The following is a 21,210-nucleotide window of genomic DNA, read 5'->3' as shown; positions in this document are numbered from 1 at the left end:
CTCCCCCACGACTACGCCTCGAAATCCGATCCATGTATATTACAAACAGGATTGGTGACAAAGCGCAGCCCTGGCGGAGGCCAACCTTCACCTGAAATGGGTCCGACTTACTGCCGAGGACCCGGACACAGCTCTCGCTTTGGGAGTACAGAGATTGGATGGCCCTGAGTAGAGACCCCCTCACCCCATACTCCCACAGCACCTCCCACAGTGACTCCCTGGGAACCCGGTCATACGCCTTCTCCAAGTCTACAAAACACATGTAGACTGGATAAGCGTACTCCCAGGTCCCCTCCAGGATCCTTGCGAGAGTAAAAAGCTGATCCGTCGTTCCACGACCAGGACGGAATCCGCATTGTTCCTCCTCAATCTGAGGTTTGACAATCGGCCTGACCCTCCTTTCGAGTACCTTAGAGTAAACTTTCCCGGGGAGGCTGAGTAGTGTGATGCCTCTGTAATTGGCACACACCCTCTGATCCCCCTTTTTGAAAAGGGGAACCACCACCCCGGTCTGCCACTCCTTCGGTACTGTTTCCGACTTCCACGCAACGTTGATGAGACGTGTCAACCATGACAGTCCCTCAACACCCAGAGCCTTCAGCATTTCTGGGCGGATCTCATCCACCCCCGGGGCTTTGCCACTGTGAAGTTGTTTGACGACCTCAGTGACCTCCCCCCGGGAGATTGGTGTCGATCCCCTGTCATACTCCAGCTCTGCCTCTAACATAGAGGGCGGAGTTGTCGGGTTCAGGAGTTCCTCAAAGTGCTCCTTCCAACGCCCTAACACTCCATCAGTTGAGGTCAACAACGTCCCATCCTTACTGTACACAGCTTGGATGGTTCCCTGCTTCCCCTCCCGAGGTGTCAGACAGTTTTCCAGAACAACTTTGGTCCCGCCCGAAAGTCTTTTTCCATGTCTTCTCCGAACTTCTCCCACACCCGCTGCTTTGCCTCGGCCACGGCTGAGGCTGCTGCCCTTCGGGCCTGTCGGTACCTTGCAACTGCCTCGGGAGTCCCCCGGGATAACAAATCCCTGAAGGCCTCCTTCTTCAGTTGGACAGCTTCCCTGACCACCGGTGTCCACCAGGAGGTTCGAGGGTTACCGCCCCTTGAGGCACCTAGGACCTTGAGACCACAGCTCCCCGCCGCGGCTTCGGCAATAGAGGCTTTGAACACCGACCACTCTGGTTCAATGTCCCCAACCTCCACAGGAATGCCCGAAAAGCTCCGCCGGAGGTGTGAGTTGAAGGCCTCCTGAACTTGGGCCTCCTCCAGACGTTCCCAGTTCAACCGAACTACACGTTTGGGCTTACCAGGTCTATCCAGAGGCTTCCCCCGCCACTCGACCCAACTCACCACCAGATGGTGATCAGTTGACAACTCCGCCCCTCTCTTTACCCGAGTGTCCGAAACATACGGCCTCAGGTCCGATGATACGATAACAAAATCGATCATGGACCTTCTGCCTAGGGTTCTCTGGTACCACGTACACTTATGAGCATCCTTATGTTCGAACATGGTGTTTGTTATGGCCAATCCATGACTAGCACAGAAGTCCAGTAACAAACCACCACTCCGGTTGAGATCAGGGGGGCCGTTCCTCCCAATCACTCCCCTCCAAGTGTCTCCATCATTGCCCACATGTGCGTTGAAGTCTCCCAGCAAGATTAAAGAGTCCCCTTCAGGAGCCCCATACAGGACTCGTTCCAGGGTCTCCAAGAAGGCCGTATACTCTGAACTGCTGTTGGGTGCATAAGCACACACAACAGTCAGAGTTTTCCCCCCCATAACCGGCAGGCGTAGGGAGGCAACCCTCTCGTCCACTGGGGTAGACTCCAACAACGAAGCACCCAACCGGGGACTTGTGAGTATCCCCACACCCGCCCGGCGCCTCACACCTTGAGCAACTCCGGAGAAGAATAGAGTCCAACCCCTATCCAGAAGTAAGGTTCCAGAGCCGACGCTGTGCGTAGAGGTGAGCCCAACCAGATCCAACTGGTAACGCTCCACCTCCCGCACAAGCTCCGACTCCTTGCCCCCCAGAGAGGTGACGTTCCACGTCCCCAAAGCCAGCTTCTGTCGCCCGGGTCTGGTCCGTCGAGACCCTCTGCCTTCACTGCCACCCTTCTGGCAGCGCACCCGACCCCATCGCTGTTTCCCGTAGGTGGTGGGCCCGCGGGACGGAGAAGCGGAGGTGTTGCCCATGTCGCCTTTTCGGGCTGTGCCCGGCCGGGCTCCGTGGCAAGCCCGGCCACCAGACGCTCGCCGATGAGTCCTCCTTCTGGGCCTGGCTCCAGAAGGGGACCCCGGGCTTCCTCCGGGCCGGGTATCCTCACTTCGTGTCTTTCATGAGGTCTTGTGAACCAATCTTAGTCTGGCCCCTTGCCTGAGACCAATTTGCCATGGGAGACCCTACCAGGAACACAAGGTTCCAGACAACACAGCCCCCAGGTTCATCAGGGCACACAAACCTCTCTACCACGGTAAGGTGCTGGTTCTTCAGAGAGGCTATTACACAGCCAGAGTTAAAAAAAATATCAATATGAACATTTCAAATACCGCGCCGGCATCACCGCCATAACCATAGCAACGTAAGTAAGACTGCAGCGCCGCCACGTACAGATGGCAACACCCAGACATATTCACAAATATAAAACAAATATTCAGAAACTGTAATGAACAATAACTATTATTTATTTCAAGAACTGTTATTTACAGAAACTCAACATTTCTAATCTGTGTGACACAAATATGCACGATTGTTTTGGGCTCCCCCTATTTATCTCAAAGTCAGTATTCAGGGGAGCTCCCTCCCTCTTCGGGGGAGCCAAGCTCCCCTAGCTCCCCCCCATTTCTTATCAAGCTCCACTTTTGTGGAATCAGCTTCCAGTTTGTGTTCGGACGGCAGACACCCTATCCGTTTTTAAGAGTGCGCTTAAGACCTTCCTTTTTGATAAAGCTTATAGTTAGGGCTGATTAGATTCAGCCCCTAGTTTTGCTGATATAGGCTTAGTTTGTCGGGGGACATCTTACTTCTTCCTTCTCTCTGTCTATACCTGTGTACTCTCATGTTCCGATTAACCCAGCTTCCCCAAATTTCTTTCTTTTTGGTGTCTATATACGCCAGGATCCGGAGTCATGGATGATCCTGCGGTCCTGTGTCATGGATTGCGAGTCCTGGATCTTGAGTCGTGGCTGCGGTCCTGGATCATAAGTCCTGGATGGATATCCTCGTGGATTCATCTTCTTATTATACACATATGCATTTCAAAACATTTGGACTACCTATGTTGCAAATGTATTATCTTTTCAATTTACACACGGCATCTATTGCACGTCTGTCCGTCCTGGGAGAAGGATCCCTCCTCTGTTGCTCTCCCTGAGGTTTCTCCCATTTTTCCCTTTAAACTGTGGGGTTTTCTCTGGAAGTTTTTCCTTGCACGATGTGAGGGTCTAAGGACAGAGGGTGTCGTATTGTCATACTGATATTCTGTACAAACTGTGAAGTCCACTGAGACAAATGTAACATTTGTGATATTGGGCTATATAAATAAACATTGATTGATTGATTGATTGAACAGTGTCTGTGGCTGAATGGCCAGCGATTAAGTGCATTTATCATAGGTGATCAGAGCTAACTGCCTGCCGTTAGATTTCATTTAAAAAACAGATCTGATTTTAAGACTATTTCTGCGCTCATAAAGAATGATAAGAATAAGAATAATGCGTATTGAACTGGTTTCATTAATTAGTGAGTTTATTTAACACTAGAACCGCCAATCGGGTCAATTTGTGTGATGTGTGTTGTGTGTGTGCAATGTAACTTTTTTTCAATAAAATATTAAAGTCTCCCAGTCCTGACTTTTCCTGAAAGTGTGTTATGTAGCACCCTATGTTGTTAAAAATTGCGTTCTAATAGCGGGATTTGACGGGTTTAGCTAGGCCTATACAAAAACCTCTGGCGGTTCTAGTGTTAATGTAATTAGGTACAGTAGAAGCCCTTTTTTTATCAGTAACAAATTTAGCAGTTGAACATAAAAGTCAACTAACTGAGGGTCACTTGCAATGACAGTGTTATGTCTAACTGTAAGCTTGTCACTCAGAGTAACCTACCATTAATTTAGCTGCTGGAGAAGAAAGATCAAGGGGGGAGGGGGGGAGAGAGCTGTGGTTGATGGGCCATTAGTTGTGTAAATACACAGCTGAGAGCTGCCGTTTCATTCAGACTGTTTAAAAAACTGTAACAACGGACTATTTTTCTTAGCGGATGCATGTCAATTTAAATCAATACATACAACTATTTTTTAAATCAATACATACAACTATTTTTTAAATCAATAAAAACATTTTCTAAATCCATAAAAGCATTTCAATTAATATTGGGAGTCATGTCGTTACTTTGTTGAGAATGTGGCCGTGTAATAAGCGGGATAATTTGCAGCGACTTGTTCCTTATGGGGAAAATAACACCCGTCATGTGTGTGTTGAGGTGTGTGTGGTTAAAACACTTTCATGAAGTGAAGGAATTTCCTTCTATAAAACAGCTGTGGGCAGCAGTGAGTGTCACGGACATGAATTCATAGATCAAGGCAGACTGGTGCACACACTCTCCTGTCCTGCCAGGCGACACGCCCGTTCTAAGCCGTGTCCCTCACTCCTCACATCCCAAGCATCCCCACAACTGTATTATGTTGTTACATCGTTTCAGATGTTATGTTTCAGTTGTGCTCTGTCTATGTTCAGTGATGCAAACTTGTCACCTTTCGGCGAAATTCGCCGTTTTGAATCCAAAATAAGTCGTTTGTGTGATTCATGTAGATCTGCAATACAAATATTTTTGGGGTATGGAGGGGGCTGGGACCCGGAGTAATCTGCGGCCGTGAGCTGTTATGTGCCATCATGACACGCACGGTGTTCTTTTTTTATATATTATAATGAAGTACGAGCTGTGTGCTCGAGTCTTCCTGCCTGTCGGCTCTGCTCATGGATGTATAATAAGGCTCTGCTGCTCCGAGATGATGGTCTAGCTTCAGCAGCTACATTACCTACGCGTGCGTTCGTTAATATTAACTGTGCGTCCGGACTCACTGTGGCACAGACTGGACCGCTGGTGAACAGCTGTTAGAACGGGCTGTTCAGGTGTTCAGAGCAGAGCTCCCTGTCGGAGCGGCAGAGCGTGATGTGAACTGAAAAGTTTTTCTGTGGCAATATTATTTAAGGAATCGTTGAGCTAGCTAGCTAGCATACATTGTCACTAATTGCTAACGTTAGCTTTAGCCTTCTATTTCTAATAGTTTTTTTCATAGGCTATAAACAGAGGTGGTATATGTATATATATATTGTACTTGAGTAGAAGTAGAAGTAGTCAGATCTTGTACTTGAGTAAAAGTAGAAGTACTCAGGTCTTGTACTTGAGTAAAAGTAGAAGTACTCAGATCTTGTACTTGAGTAAAAGTAGAAGCACACAGATCTTGTACTAGAGTAAAAGTAGAAGTACTCAAATCTTGTACTTGAGTAAAAGTAGAAGCACTCAGGTCTTGTACTTGAGTAAAAGTAGAAGCACACAGATCTTGTACTAGAGTAAAAGTAGAAGTACTCAGGTCTTGTACTTGAGTAAAAGTAAAAGTACTCAGATCTTGTACTTGAGTAAAAGTAATAGTACCAGAGTGTTGGAATACTCTGTTACAGTAAAAGTCCTGCATTCAAAATGTTCCTCAAGTAAAAGTACAAAACTATTATCATCAAAACATAGTGAAAGTAGCGACAGTAAAAGTAGTCATTGTGCAGATTGGTCCATTTCAGAATAATAGATATGATATGTTTTATAATGATTGATCATGAAAGTGTTCTCAAAGCTGGTAAAGATGCAGCTAGTTTGAATGACTTTGTATACTGCAGGATAGCTTGTGGATTTACTCCAGGTGGAACTAAAGTCTGATTTAACACTTGATTATATTTCACTTAATTAATCCAGATCTGTGAAGTAACTAAAGGTATTAAATACATGTAGTGGAGTCAAAGTACACCATGTACCTCTGAACTGTAGTGGAGTAGAAGAACAAAGTAGCAAAACATTGAAATACTTAAATAAAGTACAAGTATCTCAAAATTATGCCCAAGTATAGTACTTGTTGAGTTTATGAACTTAGTTACTTTACACCATGTGGCTATAAAGATAGAAAGACTAAGCCTTGCACAGAGGCATGCAAATACATTTTCAAAATGCTCAACAGTGCTGCCAAAATTATAAACTGACTGCTCCACAATTTGAAATAAATGCTTTTATATATTTCTATTAGATGTGACTCTTTGGCGTTTCTGTTATTATTAACACTGCTGCTTTGGTTGTTCTGACTGCTAAAATCCTCTGTCATCCCGTGGGGTGGGGGAGCCGGGGGCTCGGATCCTTGTCACCTTTTTCATACCTGATGAGTTTGTATCCCTGTATGTTAAAAAGCCTCAGTCACCTTAATTCATGTAATAAAAACATCTCAGGTCAGTAACACTCAAAGCTAAATGTGCAATACCATGTTCAGCTATGTTACTATTTATAATGTTATTGTTGTTACATCAGAAGATGTACATATTGGAATGATTTCTTAACTTACAGTAGGCTATTTTTTACAATGTGTGTTGGAAGGATTTATTAAATTACAATGAATATTGTCATTGTTGAAGGCTTTTAGAGAAGGGTGAACTATAAGCCTGAATTACATAACATTTTATACCTTAAAACATAAAAGCCACAATAAATAAATCACAATTATTCTAGTTATTTTTACCTCCCGTATTGCTTTCAACCCACCAGCTTTTATGGTGTTGTTACGTCACTAACTGTAAGCTTGTAACGTACAGGCTATGGTCACTCAGAGTAACCTACTGTTAATTTAGCTGCTGGAGAAAAAAGATCAGGGGGGGGGGGAGAGAGAGCTGTGGTTGATGGGCCATTAGTTGTGTAAATACACAGCTGAGAGCTGCCGTTTCATTCAGACTGTTTAAAAAACGGTAACAACGGACTATCTTTCTTAGCAGATGCATGTCAATTTAAATCAATACATACAACTATTTTTTAAATCAATAAAAACATTTTCTAAATCCATAAAAGCATTTCAATTAATATAGGGAGTCATGTCGTTACTTTGTTGAGAATGTGGCCATGTAATAAGCGGGATAATTTGCAGCGATTTGTTCCTTATGGGGAAAATAACACCCTTCATCCAGATGAGGATCCCTCCGCTACACTTTGGGATCCTGATCGACCGACGAAGCTCCATTAAAATATACATATTTTTGGTGAATTACTGAGTTTAGGCACGTTAATAACGTTTTAATGAAGTTGAATACAGTATATTCATATGTGTCAGTGATTTCATGTCAATTCGGCGAACATAAACATAAATGATCGTGGTGAAGATGATGATTAAATTAGGATTAAAAATCGAGAGCCGGGCTGCATTTCCTCCCGTTCGTTTTTTTCGAATAACAACATTATTTTGTTAAATAACAACATGGTGATGTTTTTTAAATGATTACATGTCTCTTATTTAGCACAGTAGTATGATATCCGTGACATATGGATCTTAACAAAGTTCCGCTGTACATCCAGTATACTGTATCTCACTTTATTTCACATGCGCTCCAGTGTGGAACCCCACTGCACCCCCTGGTGGATCAATGATCCATTGCAGCTGGCTTCATTATAATTACATTTATCTATCACGGGGGCGGTCTCAAGTCAAGCTGGAGGTTTTCCCTTGAGCGAGGGCAGATCACGTACCAATCACGGCCCTCGCATTTCAGACTGTCTGAAATGAATCGCTACATCTGTAGAAGACATTAAAAAGTGCATTTTCCATAATATGTGACCTTTAAAGGAAATCGTATGGTGGTTAATGTTGGAAATGTAAACAAATAAAACAAAAGTGCAACACAACTGCACAGTTATGTTTAGTGACACATCATGTTTTGCCGTAAAATAAGTATTTCTATCATGTCATTGAAGAAGTTGACTTTTGGCGCAGCAGTCTGTTGAGTGAACATCCTGTGTTCGTTAGACCCATCCATCAACCCCAACCTATTCCATATGCTCACTTGCCTTTGAAACATATTGTTGACACAAATGAAAACATAATCTGGGACAAACTAGAGTCAATAGATAAGTCAAAGTCTCCTCAACAATAATAGCAATAAGCTCAACAAAAAAAGGTGATGAGCAATACTTTTTAAAACCACATACTCACGTTGATTGATTTCATAAGCTCACAGAAATCTGGGACTGAGTTGAGTTGTGTGAGTGTGTGTGAGTGTGTGTGAGTGTGTGTGCCTATGTGTGTGCGCATGTGTGTGAGAGAGACAAAGTTAGCCCCAGGAGGTGACTCAGTGCTGACATTAGCACATCACCTCTAACAGAAATCCAATATATTAAGACTCAGTGCTGTTTCTCTGTATGGCTGACGTGATTAGGTCTCTCTGTGATCCACACAGTGGCCTGCAGACAGCCCTGCCCCCCCTCCATCTAATTGGATAATGTAGGTGCTGGTCCAGCAGCCCTGCATGGAAGAATGTCCTCTGCCAAAAACAGTCCACACGGCTGAAGCAGTCTGCCAGCACAGAAGGAATATAAACACTGATGAAGTCTTCATGTTATCTCGGCCTGGGTAGGAGACTACACATTGATAACAGAAAGATGCTCTATATACCGGGGACATGTCACATTGCATTATAGGAAATGTGGGATTCATGGTTTTTGAAACTTGACCTATATACTAGGAACTTAAAGTCAGTATAAGTCAGACTCTGCTGCTTCACTTTGAACTGTTCTTTTTCTGCATGTTCCCCAACTTTAGAGAATGGAATTAGCTTTTCACATGTCAACATACAATATTAATATACAACACATTGCTTATTATCTTTACTGTAAAAATATTGGTACATTGACATAGAAATAAAGTTTGCTGTATTGATCATTTAGAAAGTCCTTTTTTTTAAGCATACTTTATTAGGGCTGCACAATTAATATATATATTGAACACATATAGTGACACATCCAAAAATATTTACCACCAACTCTGTAGATCCCCTCACATTTATGGAGCTCTGTGGCATCTATAAGCTCAATATTTAGGCCTTTGTGACTTTACTGTTCTAATTAGTCTCAGCTTGGTACAATATCTTCCAAGATCCAAACCAGGGGTCTCCAACCTTTTTTAGGATGAGAGCTACTTTCAAAAAATAAACCAGTCGTGAGCTACTTTTACTTTTTGTTTTTTGCAGTGTATGTATTTAGCACATTTTAACATTATGATATGCTTACCTTTAACCTTTGTGTGCTGTTTTGGGTCTGTGGGACCCGTTTGCAGTGTTTACTAAAATAACATGATTGCAATTTAATTATTTTAACCTGCTTTATTTGGGGGTGGACCTCACATCCTCTGGGGGGGTCCAGGGGCATGGTCCCCCGGGAAGATTCTTTTTTAAATGTTGAAGTTAAATGCATCAATCTGGTGCACTTTGAGCACAAAATGAATTTATGGATACAGCTCTCAACACTCATATGAAAGAGAGCTGTATACTTTTTAGTAATCTACACATCTTTAGAATATGATCACAACCAATAACAAATCATTTAAACTGGTTTATTCTTATTTTATGTTAACTATAGCATTTTTTCTTTTTTCTTTATGCATATTTTACTAATCACTCCCCTTTTAAACTGTTTTTTTTTTACTGTCCTGTATAGTACACATTGGAATGATTTCTTACTTTATTTTTTAGAACTATATTAAATAGAAAAAGGTGTTCTCTCTCTAGCTCGCTCTCTCTCTCTCACTCGCTCAAAGAGGCTGTGTGCTCCTCCGTGGCGATGACGGCTTGCGTTAAAAAATAATAAGAAACATATTTGTAAAGTGGGGGGACACAAACAGGATTTTGAAAAGTGCGGGGGACATGTCCCCCCTGTCCCCAGTGGAAATTACGCCATGCGTATGTGTGGGTCAAGTGCAATAAATATGCAAGTTGCAACACACAGAGAGTGTTGTGTAGATTCTGCTACACAACATGATGGAGTTGTAGTAAGTAGATAGAGTTTGCTATGATTGAGGTTTCGTTTATGCATAGCGTAGATTCTTTTAATTACATTTCTTTTTTTTTGTGTGTGTATTTTTTACATTTTGGATTTGCTCGGCGAGCTACTTATTGAGGGCTTGCGAGCTACCGGTAGCTTGCAATCGACGTGTTGGAAATCCCTGCTCCAAACAGAACCAGGGCCGGACTGGGACAATAAGTCAGGCCGGGAATTATACACCCAGCCAGGCCACTACCAGTTTTCTTTTGTGTAATTTTCCTGGATTTATTTGTCAATATTTACAGCGTTGCTGCCCATAGTGATAGCCCTAAACTTTAAATCTACTACCCCATAATAAACATATGGACATGGGTTACTATTTTTTCAAAAAAAAGTGCAAATCTATTTAGGAACCTATCCATGTGAACATATTTTAAGTGGAGGTGGACCTCAAATCCTCTATTGGGGTCCGGGGGCATGCTCCCCCGGTAAGATATTTTTTTAAATGTTGGACTTAATTAAATCAATCAATCTGGTGCACTTTGAGGGGGAAATAAAGAGACTACACCCATTTGAAACAGAACTGTATACATTTAAATAATCATAAAATCCTAAGAACATGGCCATAACCAATAACATACCATATCCAACATGAAAAAACATTGAAACTTGTTTATTTATTTGTTTTTGGTTCATTTATAGTTAGCATGGCATAGTGTGTCTGGACTCCTGAACCAGCCTCACCCGTCTCCCCCTGCTCCTCTTTGAGGCAAAGACTAGTTTTAGCTCTCAACAAGTTTTTAAAGTTTATCTTACCTTTTTTCACCTAGTAACTTTTTTGTATGTATTATTCATGCATATTTGACTAATCACTCCCCCTTCAAATTGAAATATGTGTTTACATAAATGGTGACCATACTGTTTGAGACCCATAGAGAACTTAGACTAAGTTAACTATCTAAACACTCTAAAGTCCTTTACCTCACCTGGACTGTAGTTATCAGTCTCTCAGTCTGACAGAAGAGGACTCTCCTCCACCTTGTTGACAGCTCATTATATCCGTTAGCGCCGCTAGCTAGCACCGGATGCTAACAACAACAATACACGTAACCGGTGCGCGCGCGTTCTCTCTCGCTCGCTCGCGCCACACATACACACCCTCCCGAGCTTGAATGACACACATTAGTGCAGGGGTCAGGAACCTTTTTGACTGGGAGAGCCATAAAAGCCAAATATTTCTAAATATATTTCATTGAGAGCCATATAGTATTTTAAAAATATAATAAATTAAATATGTCTTACTTTTAATGCGACTTCTGGTGCTGCATGGTTTTGCTGATGGCCTTGTATTCTGGTTCATACGTGGTGAGGTTGAGCTTCATGCAGGCGTTGAGGCTTCCATCAGTTAAACGTGAGCGTAGGTTGGTCTTAATGTTCCTCATATGCGAGAATGACTGCTCACATGCATATGTAGAGCCAAACATGGTCAATACGGCAATACTCACACGCTGCATTGTGCGGTATGTCACAGGAAGCTCGTTCCAAGTTTTAAGAATCAGCTGGTCTTCAGGTTGAAGATTTTTCATTTTTGTCCACTTGTGTTCCCTCGCCAGCTCTGCTCGCTGTCGCGCAAGACTTTCCAACTCTCCATTAAGTGACTTGAACTTACTCATCCACATGTCTGATGCCTTCAGGTCAGCAACTTCCAGCTCAAAGTCTCCCGGGGATGCATGTCAGGTCGATTTTGTCCACTGCACACTCATGTGGATGAGTGATGAACTTGAAAAGACCAGTGCGCGCACGAAATTCTCCAAAACGTGCTTTGAATGACTGCAGGAGATTGGACGTAAAGCCAGCTAGCTGCTGGAGATCCAGATGTTGAGTGGAGTCACTTGCTAAGCATGCATCTCTAAATTGTTGCAGTCTTTCAAAGTGCAGAAGACGACCTGTTTCAATGTCCCTGAGAAAGACTTCCAGCTTGCTTTCAAATGCAAACACTGCTTGTTGAAGGGATGAGATTGTATTTCCAATACCTTGCATTTTCACATTGAGCTGGTTCAGATGGCCAGTTATGTCCACGAGATAGTGAAACTGCAGGAGCCAGTCAGTGTTGTCTAGCTCGGGATGCTTGACGCCTTTCATTTCAAGAAAAGTCCGGATTTCACTCAGGCAAGCTGCAAAACGGCTGAGCACCTTCCCCCTTGACAACCAACGCACGTTGCTGTGTAAAAGCAGACCGGGATAATGATTCCCAACTTCTTCTAACAGAGCTTTAAACTGGCGATCATTTAAAGCTCGGGCAACAATAAAGTTGACCACTCGAATGACCAGCGACATCACCTCACCAAGCTCCTGGCCACACGTCTGAGCGCAAAGCGCCTCCTGGTGCAGGATGCAATGAAAACTTAGGATGGCTCTCTTTTCATGTTCACGGAGAAGCGCTACAAATCCTTTGTTCTTCCCCAACATACAGGGTGCACCATCAGTACAGACAGAAATAAGTTTATCCATCGGTAGTTTTTTTTCTTTAGCAAACTCCATAAAAGACGTGAATAAATCCTCTCCTCTTGTTTCATTGGCCAAACAGCCAAGCTTTCCTCACGCAGTGTGTCACCTGCAGCATACCTGGCAATTATACTGCACTGAGATAGATGGCTAACGTCTGTTGACTCATCTAACGCGAGAGAAAAGTATGTCCCGGCATTTATGTCCTTAATTTGTGTTTCCTCGACTTGATTTGCCATCATGATGCTACGATCGTGCACAGTTCTTGCTGACAGGAGCATGTCTTTTATTCGTTTGATTATCTTGTCTTTATTTGGGAAGTCATCAAACAGTTCATTGGCCACATCAAGCATGAATGTTTTGGCATACTCGTCATCTGTGAATGGCTTTCCATCCCTTACTATTGCCAAAGCTCCCGCAAAGCTAGCGGAATTCCCGTCACCTTGCTTGGTCCACACACGTAGTTACTGCTGACTCGTCTGCACTCTCCGCTCTAGCTCCTCGCATGCCCTTTTCCTGCTGTCCCCCGCTGGATATTTCGATGCAAATGAAGCATGGTGCGTATCGAAGTGCCGCTATATATTTGACCGTTTCATCGATGCAATTTTATCATTGCATATTAGACATACCGCAGATCCTGCTCTCTCCACAAACGCAAATTCCTCTGTCCATGCAGCAACCTGGAATGCACGGTAATCATCGTCTTTTTTTCTTTTCGCCATCTTTTCCGTTACAACCCACGGGTGACCCGTGACCCGTGACATTTATCTTCAAAACTAATTTCTATTTACTTTAAAATTACACAGTATTATTAAGAAATATCACAAGTATTTTAAAATCAGTTCCAAACTGATTTTTTTTTTTTTTAAACTCAAAATTGTCTGGGAGCCATATGCCATCACCGGAAGAGCCATATATGGCTCGCGAGCCATAGGTTCCCGACCGCTGCATTAGTGTATGATCTGTATGAAAGTGGCCATGTAGGCAGGCCACATCCTGTAGACAGCCAGTCACCCTCTGTGAAGCAGAGTCAGACCCACATTTGCGCAGCGTTGCGTTCACAATACATACATAAAAAAACAACGCTTAAAGGAGAGTGAATAAAGAGCCAGATGAATGCTAATGTTGCTCTTTCTCTGCAGGCATACGGCTGGTATTATTTTCCCAATCACAAATGTATCAGGTAATACTAACTGTTGTGTTTAGATATTTGCCCAGAGACTAAGTGGTGAATGAATGCAGTCTTCTGCTTTTATATTATATACTATTTCATAATAGAACATAAAGTCTTGTCTATTCGATCCCCATTAGGGATGGTCAAGAAAATGTCCCAACCTTTTAAATCCAGGCAGACACATACAAGACATTCTTTCTATCAAAACCATGAGCCGCCAAAAAACAAAAATATGACATGCAACATTCAAGTTTTCCTTTTTCGAGAAACTAATTATTTACAAAGCTAATATTTTCACATTACCATGATAATAAGAGGCTCTTATGTCCTGGCATAAGTGTGCCTTACCATTTTTCACAGAGTAGGACGCAGTAGGATTGTGACTAGATACTGAACATTTGTATTGAATCCCAACTGTCCATACACTATAAAGTCACTCAAGTGTAGGACAACATTTCCAAGGTATTCATTGGGCTGGCATATGAAATAGTTATGGAGTGTGTTGCTTGTAATTCAGCCTGTTTCTATTCAGAAGTACCTGTAAACAAACATGCCCCAGCCCACTGAGCCTCACCTCACTTCTATAATTGTATTACAGCCTCTGATGGAGATTGGTGGTCAGCTGTAAAATGGTTGATGAATTGCGGCAGCTCCTTCACATCAGCCTGACTCTGGAAATGAACTGAGACAGCCAACGTGATTGGTATGATCAGAACGAAGGCTAGTTAGTACTGCAGTCTGGTAAACAATGCTCAGCCTGCACAGAAGTGTCTCCGCCTCTCTTATTGCTGCAGTGTTTCTCTAAATGCTGCAGGGTCTTTGCCTGCCAGCAGCTTTAATAGCACCATATGGATGATGATGATGATGGGATGTGACAAAATGAGTTTTTCATTCAGAGATTTGAATTTCCTGGTGACAAACATTAAGAGTTAATCTACAACCATTAGATAAAGAGATTAAGGAAATTGCATATGAATGCTGTCTGACAGAAATGTTTCTTAAGCACACAACCATTTCAGTTTCAGTGTACAGGCTCTGCTAAGGATTTTTCAAAGTGATCCACATCTGAAAGTAATGTTTTCAGTCACAGCTACTAGACATTTGGTGTCTACAAGACAACCATATGTACATCCATATTAGTTTCTGCATAATAGGGTACATAATAGGGTCAAATCTAATTTAACTGACGCTTTTGCCCAAAGCAATATACATAGTACTTTAGGTATGCCTAAAGGAGCAATTTTGTGATAAGTATGTTGCCCAAGGACACTACAGGGTCTGGAATCAAATCCCTGACCCTCTGATTGGTAGACACTTATTTAGTGCCTGTGCAAAAGTCCAATTAAAGAATAGGATAAGACTACACTCTTGGTTATACTTCCAAACAGACATGGACACAGACAACTGCAAAAACAACCCGGCTGCATTCCTTCTATGCACAGAAGATCAGTCTGCTCCCACTTTGCTGTGGACTGTCCACTCTCTGAAAGGATTGTCAGTACTTGGAGTTTGCACAGAGCCTTGGTATACACCCTCTAATGATAACATGTACGTCACTCTGACCTTTATGAACTTGCCAATGCGTTAAGTAGAACATTGGCTTTAAGGGTCAATGGGCTTGCATAACAGTTTTAACACTAAGAAGGAATGAAGGCCCTGCAAACAGGCTCCAATGTTTGGAGTGATGACATCAATTCATTGACTGCAGTCAGTGCAGGTGTGTGTGTGGTTTAAGAGGTTTGTACATTCATTCGTATTGGGTAATGGCATCTGATCAAGGGCCTGTGCATTTACACACATTATTATTGCCAGGTACATTTACACATAAACAATGTAAGAAAATAAGTTGTAAGAACCATTTAGCAATAACAAATTATAAAAATACTATGAGTATTTACATCAAATTTTAATTTAAATATACAAAAGAAACTTAAAAGCTAAAAAAATAAAACACCTATTACAATGGATATATGACAATAAATGACATACTGGAGTGTATTAAGTAGAGGGCTATGCAGACATGTGTGCAGTGTAGTCAGAGGGCAGAGCATGACTCAGTATTAAGAAACATGTTGTTTACATCCATGTAATGCATAATGTTTGTGGGGTGGATAATAGTCAATATTATTCTACTGTACAGTCCGTCTGTAACTTCATATTCAGAGTATTTCAAAAATAAATAATAATATCAGAAATGATCTTTTCGTTTTAAAAATCAAGATGTACTGTATACTGTAAGAGAAAGTGTCCGGTGCCTTGCTCAAGGGCAGGAGGTGAACTGGGACCTCTCCAAGTAGCAGTCCACACTCCATATTTAGGTCTGTTCGGGGACTTGAACCGGCGACCCTACAGCTCACAGTCGAAGCGCCTACTGACTGAGCCACTGCCGGACAAATCTATTAAACTCTTCATACAGAACTGGCATAAAGGTAAATGGGTGAGTTAGCCAACAGGTGGAACTACAAAACACGGGATGAACCTAAACACATCTCAGAGCTGATGTCAGAGAGAGGACAGAAGGAGTTGCTGAGGCTCTTATCAGCTTCAGCAGACTGAAGCCCTGCTGCTCCACGTCTCTTATCAACACGCCGACGCCTATTCAGTTTCCAATTTCTCCCCCAAATACGAACTCATTAATCATGCCTGCTGTCCAGGATGAATTGTAATTTTGAAAAGACGTGTGACCCCCCCGAATCCCACACGCCAAATGATTAGATTCATTGTCCTTGCTTTGATAAAAAGGGCATCTTGAAAACAAATAAAGGCAGTGGCAGTCTGTTCTGTAAAATACATTTCCACAGCTTTACCTCCATTAGCAGCTAGCAGCAGATTCATGTCGTCCTCACTAATCTGCTGCTCTGAATTTATACTCTTTTTGCAATTCCTCAATCAAAACGTTCTATAGCTCCGTAACAAAGCAAGCCAACAAACAAAGAAAAGGTAGAGACGGTGCCTTTTGAACAACAAAACTAGAAGGCTTTTAATGAGAAACATCTGCCCAATAAACTGTTGAGTTTCATTGAGCTTGGATTGGATCATAATTACCGTACGGATTCTTGAGTTATGGCCAAAATCCAAATAACTATTGTCATGTCACAGTGACATTGACCTTCAACCTTGTGTTACCAAATACTCATGAGTTTATACAGGTCCAAGCGAACCTTTTTCTGACACACTTTAAGACATTCCCTCCAGATGTTTTGAGATGTTGCATTCAGGGAACTGGGACAAGTGTAGTCAACCCAAAAACATAATACCCCAGCTATCACCTGTGCTGAGGCTTAAGAAGACAATGTAGAAATAATTCAAATGAAATGAAGAGTCCTGTGGAAATGTGCATCATTCTGAGAAAGTGAAACAGCTAATGATAACCGTTCAGAGGATGTAGAACACTTCCGATTAGCAATTAGTACTTGTTTATGGTTTTCTTTTCTGATATTACATACTGTGTGTGCAACAAATAAAATGGCAACAAATATGTTTTGGCACTAATTCCATCTATAACACAAAAGCTGGATTCTTGTTTGGTGTTTGTGATTTGGTTACATTTCTTAAAAATAATTAATTTGTGTGAAGATAATCTTTCTCCTGCATTTAGGTTCACCCTTCCCCGCTTTCCATGACCTACTGTTTATAAGATAAGAAGTACTTTATTCATCCCAATTTGGGACATTTTTGAAATTTCCCAAATCACGATCTTCACTTTTGTATTCAAACCTGTTTCAAACAAATCTAACAATTGACACACTTCTGTAAATACACACAATGCGTCCGGCAGCTGTTTCAAAACAAAAGCCTAGCAGCAGAGTAGGTGAGTTGGGAAAGTCCAATTAGACAGCACACTTTATTATATTAAACTGTCCCTTATTGTGCATTATATTAAGAACAAAATGCCAACATATGTTAACTACAACAGCAGGCCCACAAATGTTGGATTCAAATAAACACATTTAATCGTATTCATTTGACCCTGCCAGCTTCTTTTTGAGCCATTGAAAATACGCCTTTAATATGAAACTTCATATTGACATAATACAACGCAAATTCTATTTTAACTTGAAATCTAAGTTTGAAAAACACTTTTATATTGGCAAACTGGTTTTACATGTTGCCATGACAATTTTAAATGTCCTTTGAATAATAATATAATAATAGCAATGTAGAACTAAATGAAATCTATTAATGATCAAAAGAAAGGTCTGGTTCTCTCCGCAGCCTATATCAAAGTGTATGGTGTGGCAGAAATGAACTTGACCCTGCTGAGAGTGATTCAGTCTGACTGACTTGATTGTCTCAAGGTGACTTTGAAGATATATTTATCATACCTTTGCATTGTTAGGGCTGAATGATATCATGCATTCAGTTTCTCAGTATCGACTCCTATTTCCTTAAAATGTCTTCTATGTTTCAGATTCTCCCCTGCTGCAGGTCTAGTGCCACGCCAAAATGTGTGTACATTTTTGGTCTGAAGCGGTGGATGTTCTGCTTTTCATCTCTGTAACAAAAGTGTACGTACCCATCTAAATGCAAATACTGGACCTGCATTGCATTAAGGCTTCCAAATGTTTGCCTCTTTCCTTCTCCCTCACTCTTTACTCCGTTCAGTGCTCACGCTCACACATGATCACTTTTGTCTTCTTTTAAACAAATAGGGCACTTGTGAGCAAGGAGTAAATGAGCAGCGATTTTAGATCTGGCCACAGACGCAGTAAGACCGAACTGTTCAATATGTATTCTTGCCTCCTGCCACACTTGCCATGCTCTCTCTCTCAGACTCCGCTCTGCTCTCTGGAACATGTTGGTGTGTGTGCGTGGGCTGTGACGGAGAGGAAAGCTGTGGGCGACACTTTTCATTTTCCACATGCTGCATCAGTGTCGTAGCAGTGATAGCATGGGGTTAGCGCTTTGCCAGACAAGAGCTGCGGAGCTGTTTCAAACAATCAGCACCTTTCATGTGGGAGCAGTGCTCTGTTCTTTTCAATACAAACAACTCTGGGCAGCCATGGAGCTATCAGGGGGAACATGCTAACACATCTCCATGGAGTACCAGGAACTGCCAGTGTGTCGCCAATATGCCACTAAATAATGACTTTCATCAAGAACCCAGTGTAAGCTCAGGTTTTTAGAACGAAGCAGTTTAATTAGCTTACGTGCCAAATTCCTCTGATATGAGATCATTTAAACAAGACTGAATATTGGCCCTGATTTGTCCATTGCAAAGAAAGACATACAATTATGCCATTATGTTGTTTTCATGTATGCATTCAAGAAACACATATGTAGTGATATGTTCTGCTATTTTGGCAAATCTAAGTGGTTTGATTTTAGCATTAAATGATAAAAATCTGGTTATCCATACATTGAGGTTCATCTGCTTGGAAAGAGGAAGTCACAATTACAAAATATCTGGAGAAATATTGATTTTGTGTAGAGCAGATGTATAAACAGGGAGTTAATGAATATTGGTTATTGGCAGCGTACTCCGGCTAACTAAATTGTCCTAAAGTTAGAGGATCAACAAGCAGAATCATGGAGAAGCTATTATAGAAGCTACAATACAGGCAATCAAGTATGGGGTGGAATCAGAATAGGTGGATCCTCCATGTCGCACTGTACAATGAGTAGTATTACATACAAAACACCTACTAGCATGATCAAAAGACAAATCACCAAAACTGTCAAACTCACCTGTCACTCTCATCCCAGGATATACACGTCTGGTTGGTGGTGCCCTAATGGACGGGGGGGCAGAACAAATATATGATCAGCATGACAGATAATCGGTAATACCACATAATGTCATATTAGATCAATATATTGAAGACAAAAGCTACTCACGTTGTACAGGTGAGAGAATTCAACCACAACCGGGGCGGAGAGGAAGGCGGGGGTGGGCTTGATGGTCACTGATAACACTTTGGAGTTGAGGACTGTGCTGTTTCTAGAGGGAGGAAGGAAAACATCAGTGGGTGATCTGTGGAATGATAGCATTAGCTAGCATTAGCTCTGAAGGACAATGTGCAGAGGTAAAGGAGGAACATTTCAAGATGTGCACATCTCAACTTAGTATGTTTACACACTACTTTTAGCCAACTAGCATTAAACAAAGTAAATTTGAAGCTGATGACTGAGTTTTGCACAGCAACAGTTTTTACAAAATGATGTTGCTAGATAAAAAGACGATGGATTCCCCAAGTCATTCAAATATATTTGATTGGATGAATATCTGCTCCAAATGGCTGATAAGAGACATTTCACTGTATGAATATATGAGTCTTCATTGGGTCATTCCCAATGGGACCACGACTTTAACACATTTCATAGGAATCCATCCAATAAATCCAACTTGTCTAATCCATTTGGTAGATCGACAAGATATTTTACATGATAAGTGAAAATATTGACCTAGTGGTGCTATATGCGATTTCAGATAACATGAATGTCACACGGATATTTGTTCTAGGTAGTATGAGTCATCTTGTGTAGACACTACAGGAAAGGTCGAGGGGTCACCAAAGACATTAGGACTATCAAAGCTGCTGAGATACTCAAGATGGACCAAAGTGGTGAAAGATATACCATAAACTGTTTGCAATATCTCAAGCCATACAGGTAGTGTGGTTAAACATTTTGGAAGAAGACGTTTTGAAATCACTGATCACAAACAATGACATCCGTAGACGAGTGCATCGAAGGGAACATGAAACGCGTGTGAAGTTGGAAAGGGCAGATTGACATGGCTGCATTGCAATTCAGTCAGCTTAGGCATCCAAATCACCTTAATTGCTGAATCAACAATAAAAGATGCTACAGATGTTCTGATGTGTCTGCCTCTGATGAGCTCAGCAGAATGTGTGTGCTCTGCTTCAGAGCCAATCCTTCCTCCTCAGTAAAACCTAACAAGTTTGAGGATTTCTCAAGCAGTCCACATTGTTTTTCAATAGCTTATCCTTTTTCTCCTCGACTGTTTAGCATGCATTTCAATTTTTGCTTTCCATAGGTACTACTATCAATCATGTGGAATGAGACAATCAGGAACAAGTGAATTGCTGCTGGAAGTTCTGACAGCGAAAGTTTCCAGTCGGACCAACGTGTTCAACAAACCATGCTCCGTTTTGCTCTTCCTCACATCCTCAGTGTGTCCTGTACGCACAATCGCCCTCTTATTCAAAAACACAATCAGTCAACTGAAATGTTTGTGTCATCTACTGTCTTTCCTCAAACTCATCTCCTATTCCCTTCTTTGCCTAAAGGAGGGGAATCAAAACAGAGGCAAGTATGGGAGAAAAGGATGAAAAGAGTGAAGTTTCATTTTGGTTTAAGCTGATCTGTATTTATATTCATATTTTATTGTAATTGTATTGTGCATTTTATCATTTTAATTTTTTTATTTATAAACATGCGTTGGTTTTAAGTGCTCTTTTGAATCACAAAGCTATGTGTTACTCTGTTTTATTTGAAGTGGAAA

General features: G+C 41.7%; 1 protein-coding gene across 1 annotated transcript in view; it reads right to left on the bottom strand.

The window, feature by feature from the left end:
* The window catches only part of adgrb1a (adhesion G protein-coupled receptor B1a), a 247,092-nt gene that overhangs the window by 28,285 nt on the left and 197,597 nt on the right, over window positions 1-21,210 (bottom strand). Inside the window, exons 16-17 of the mRNA XM_079640839.1 lie at window positions 19,581-19,683; window positions 19,431-19,474 (exon numbers count right to left, since the gene is read on the bottom strand). Coding sequence (XP_079496965.1) covers window positions 19,431-19,474; window positions 19,581-19,683 — 147 coding nt within the window. The remainder of the gene's footprint in view (window positions 1-19,430; window positions 19,475-19,580; window positions 19,684-21,210) is intronic.

Source organism: Notothenia rossii (genome assembly GCF_949606895.1).
Source record: "Notothenia rossii genome assembly, chromosome: 7".
NCBI classification, from domain to species: Eukaryota; Metazoa; Chordata; class Actinopteri; order Perciformes; family Nototheniidae; genus Notothenia; species Notothenia rossii.
The sequence above is the reverse complement of the archived record's forward strand: the minus strand, read 5'-3'. Positions and strand labels throughout refer to the sequence as shown.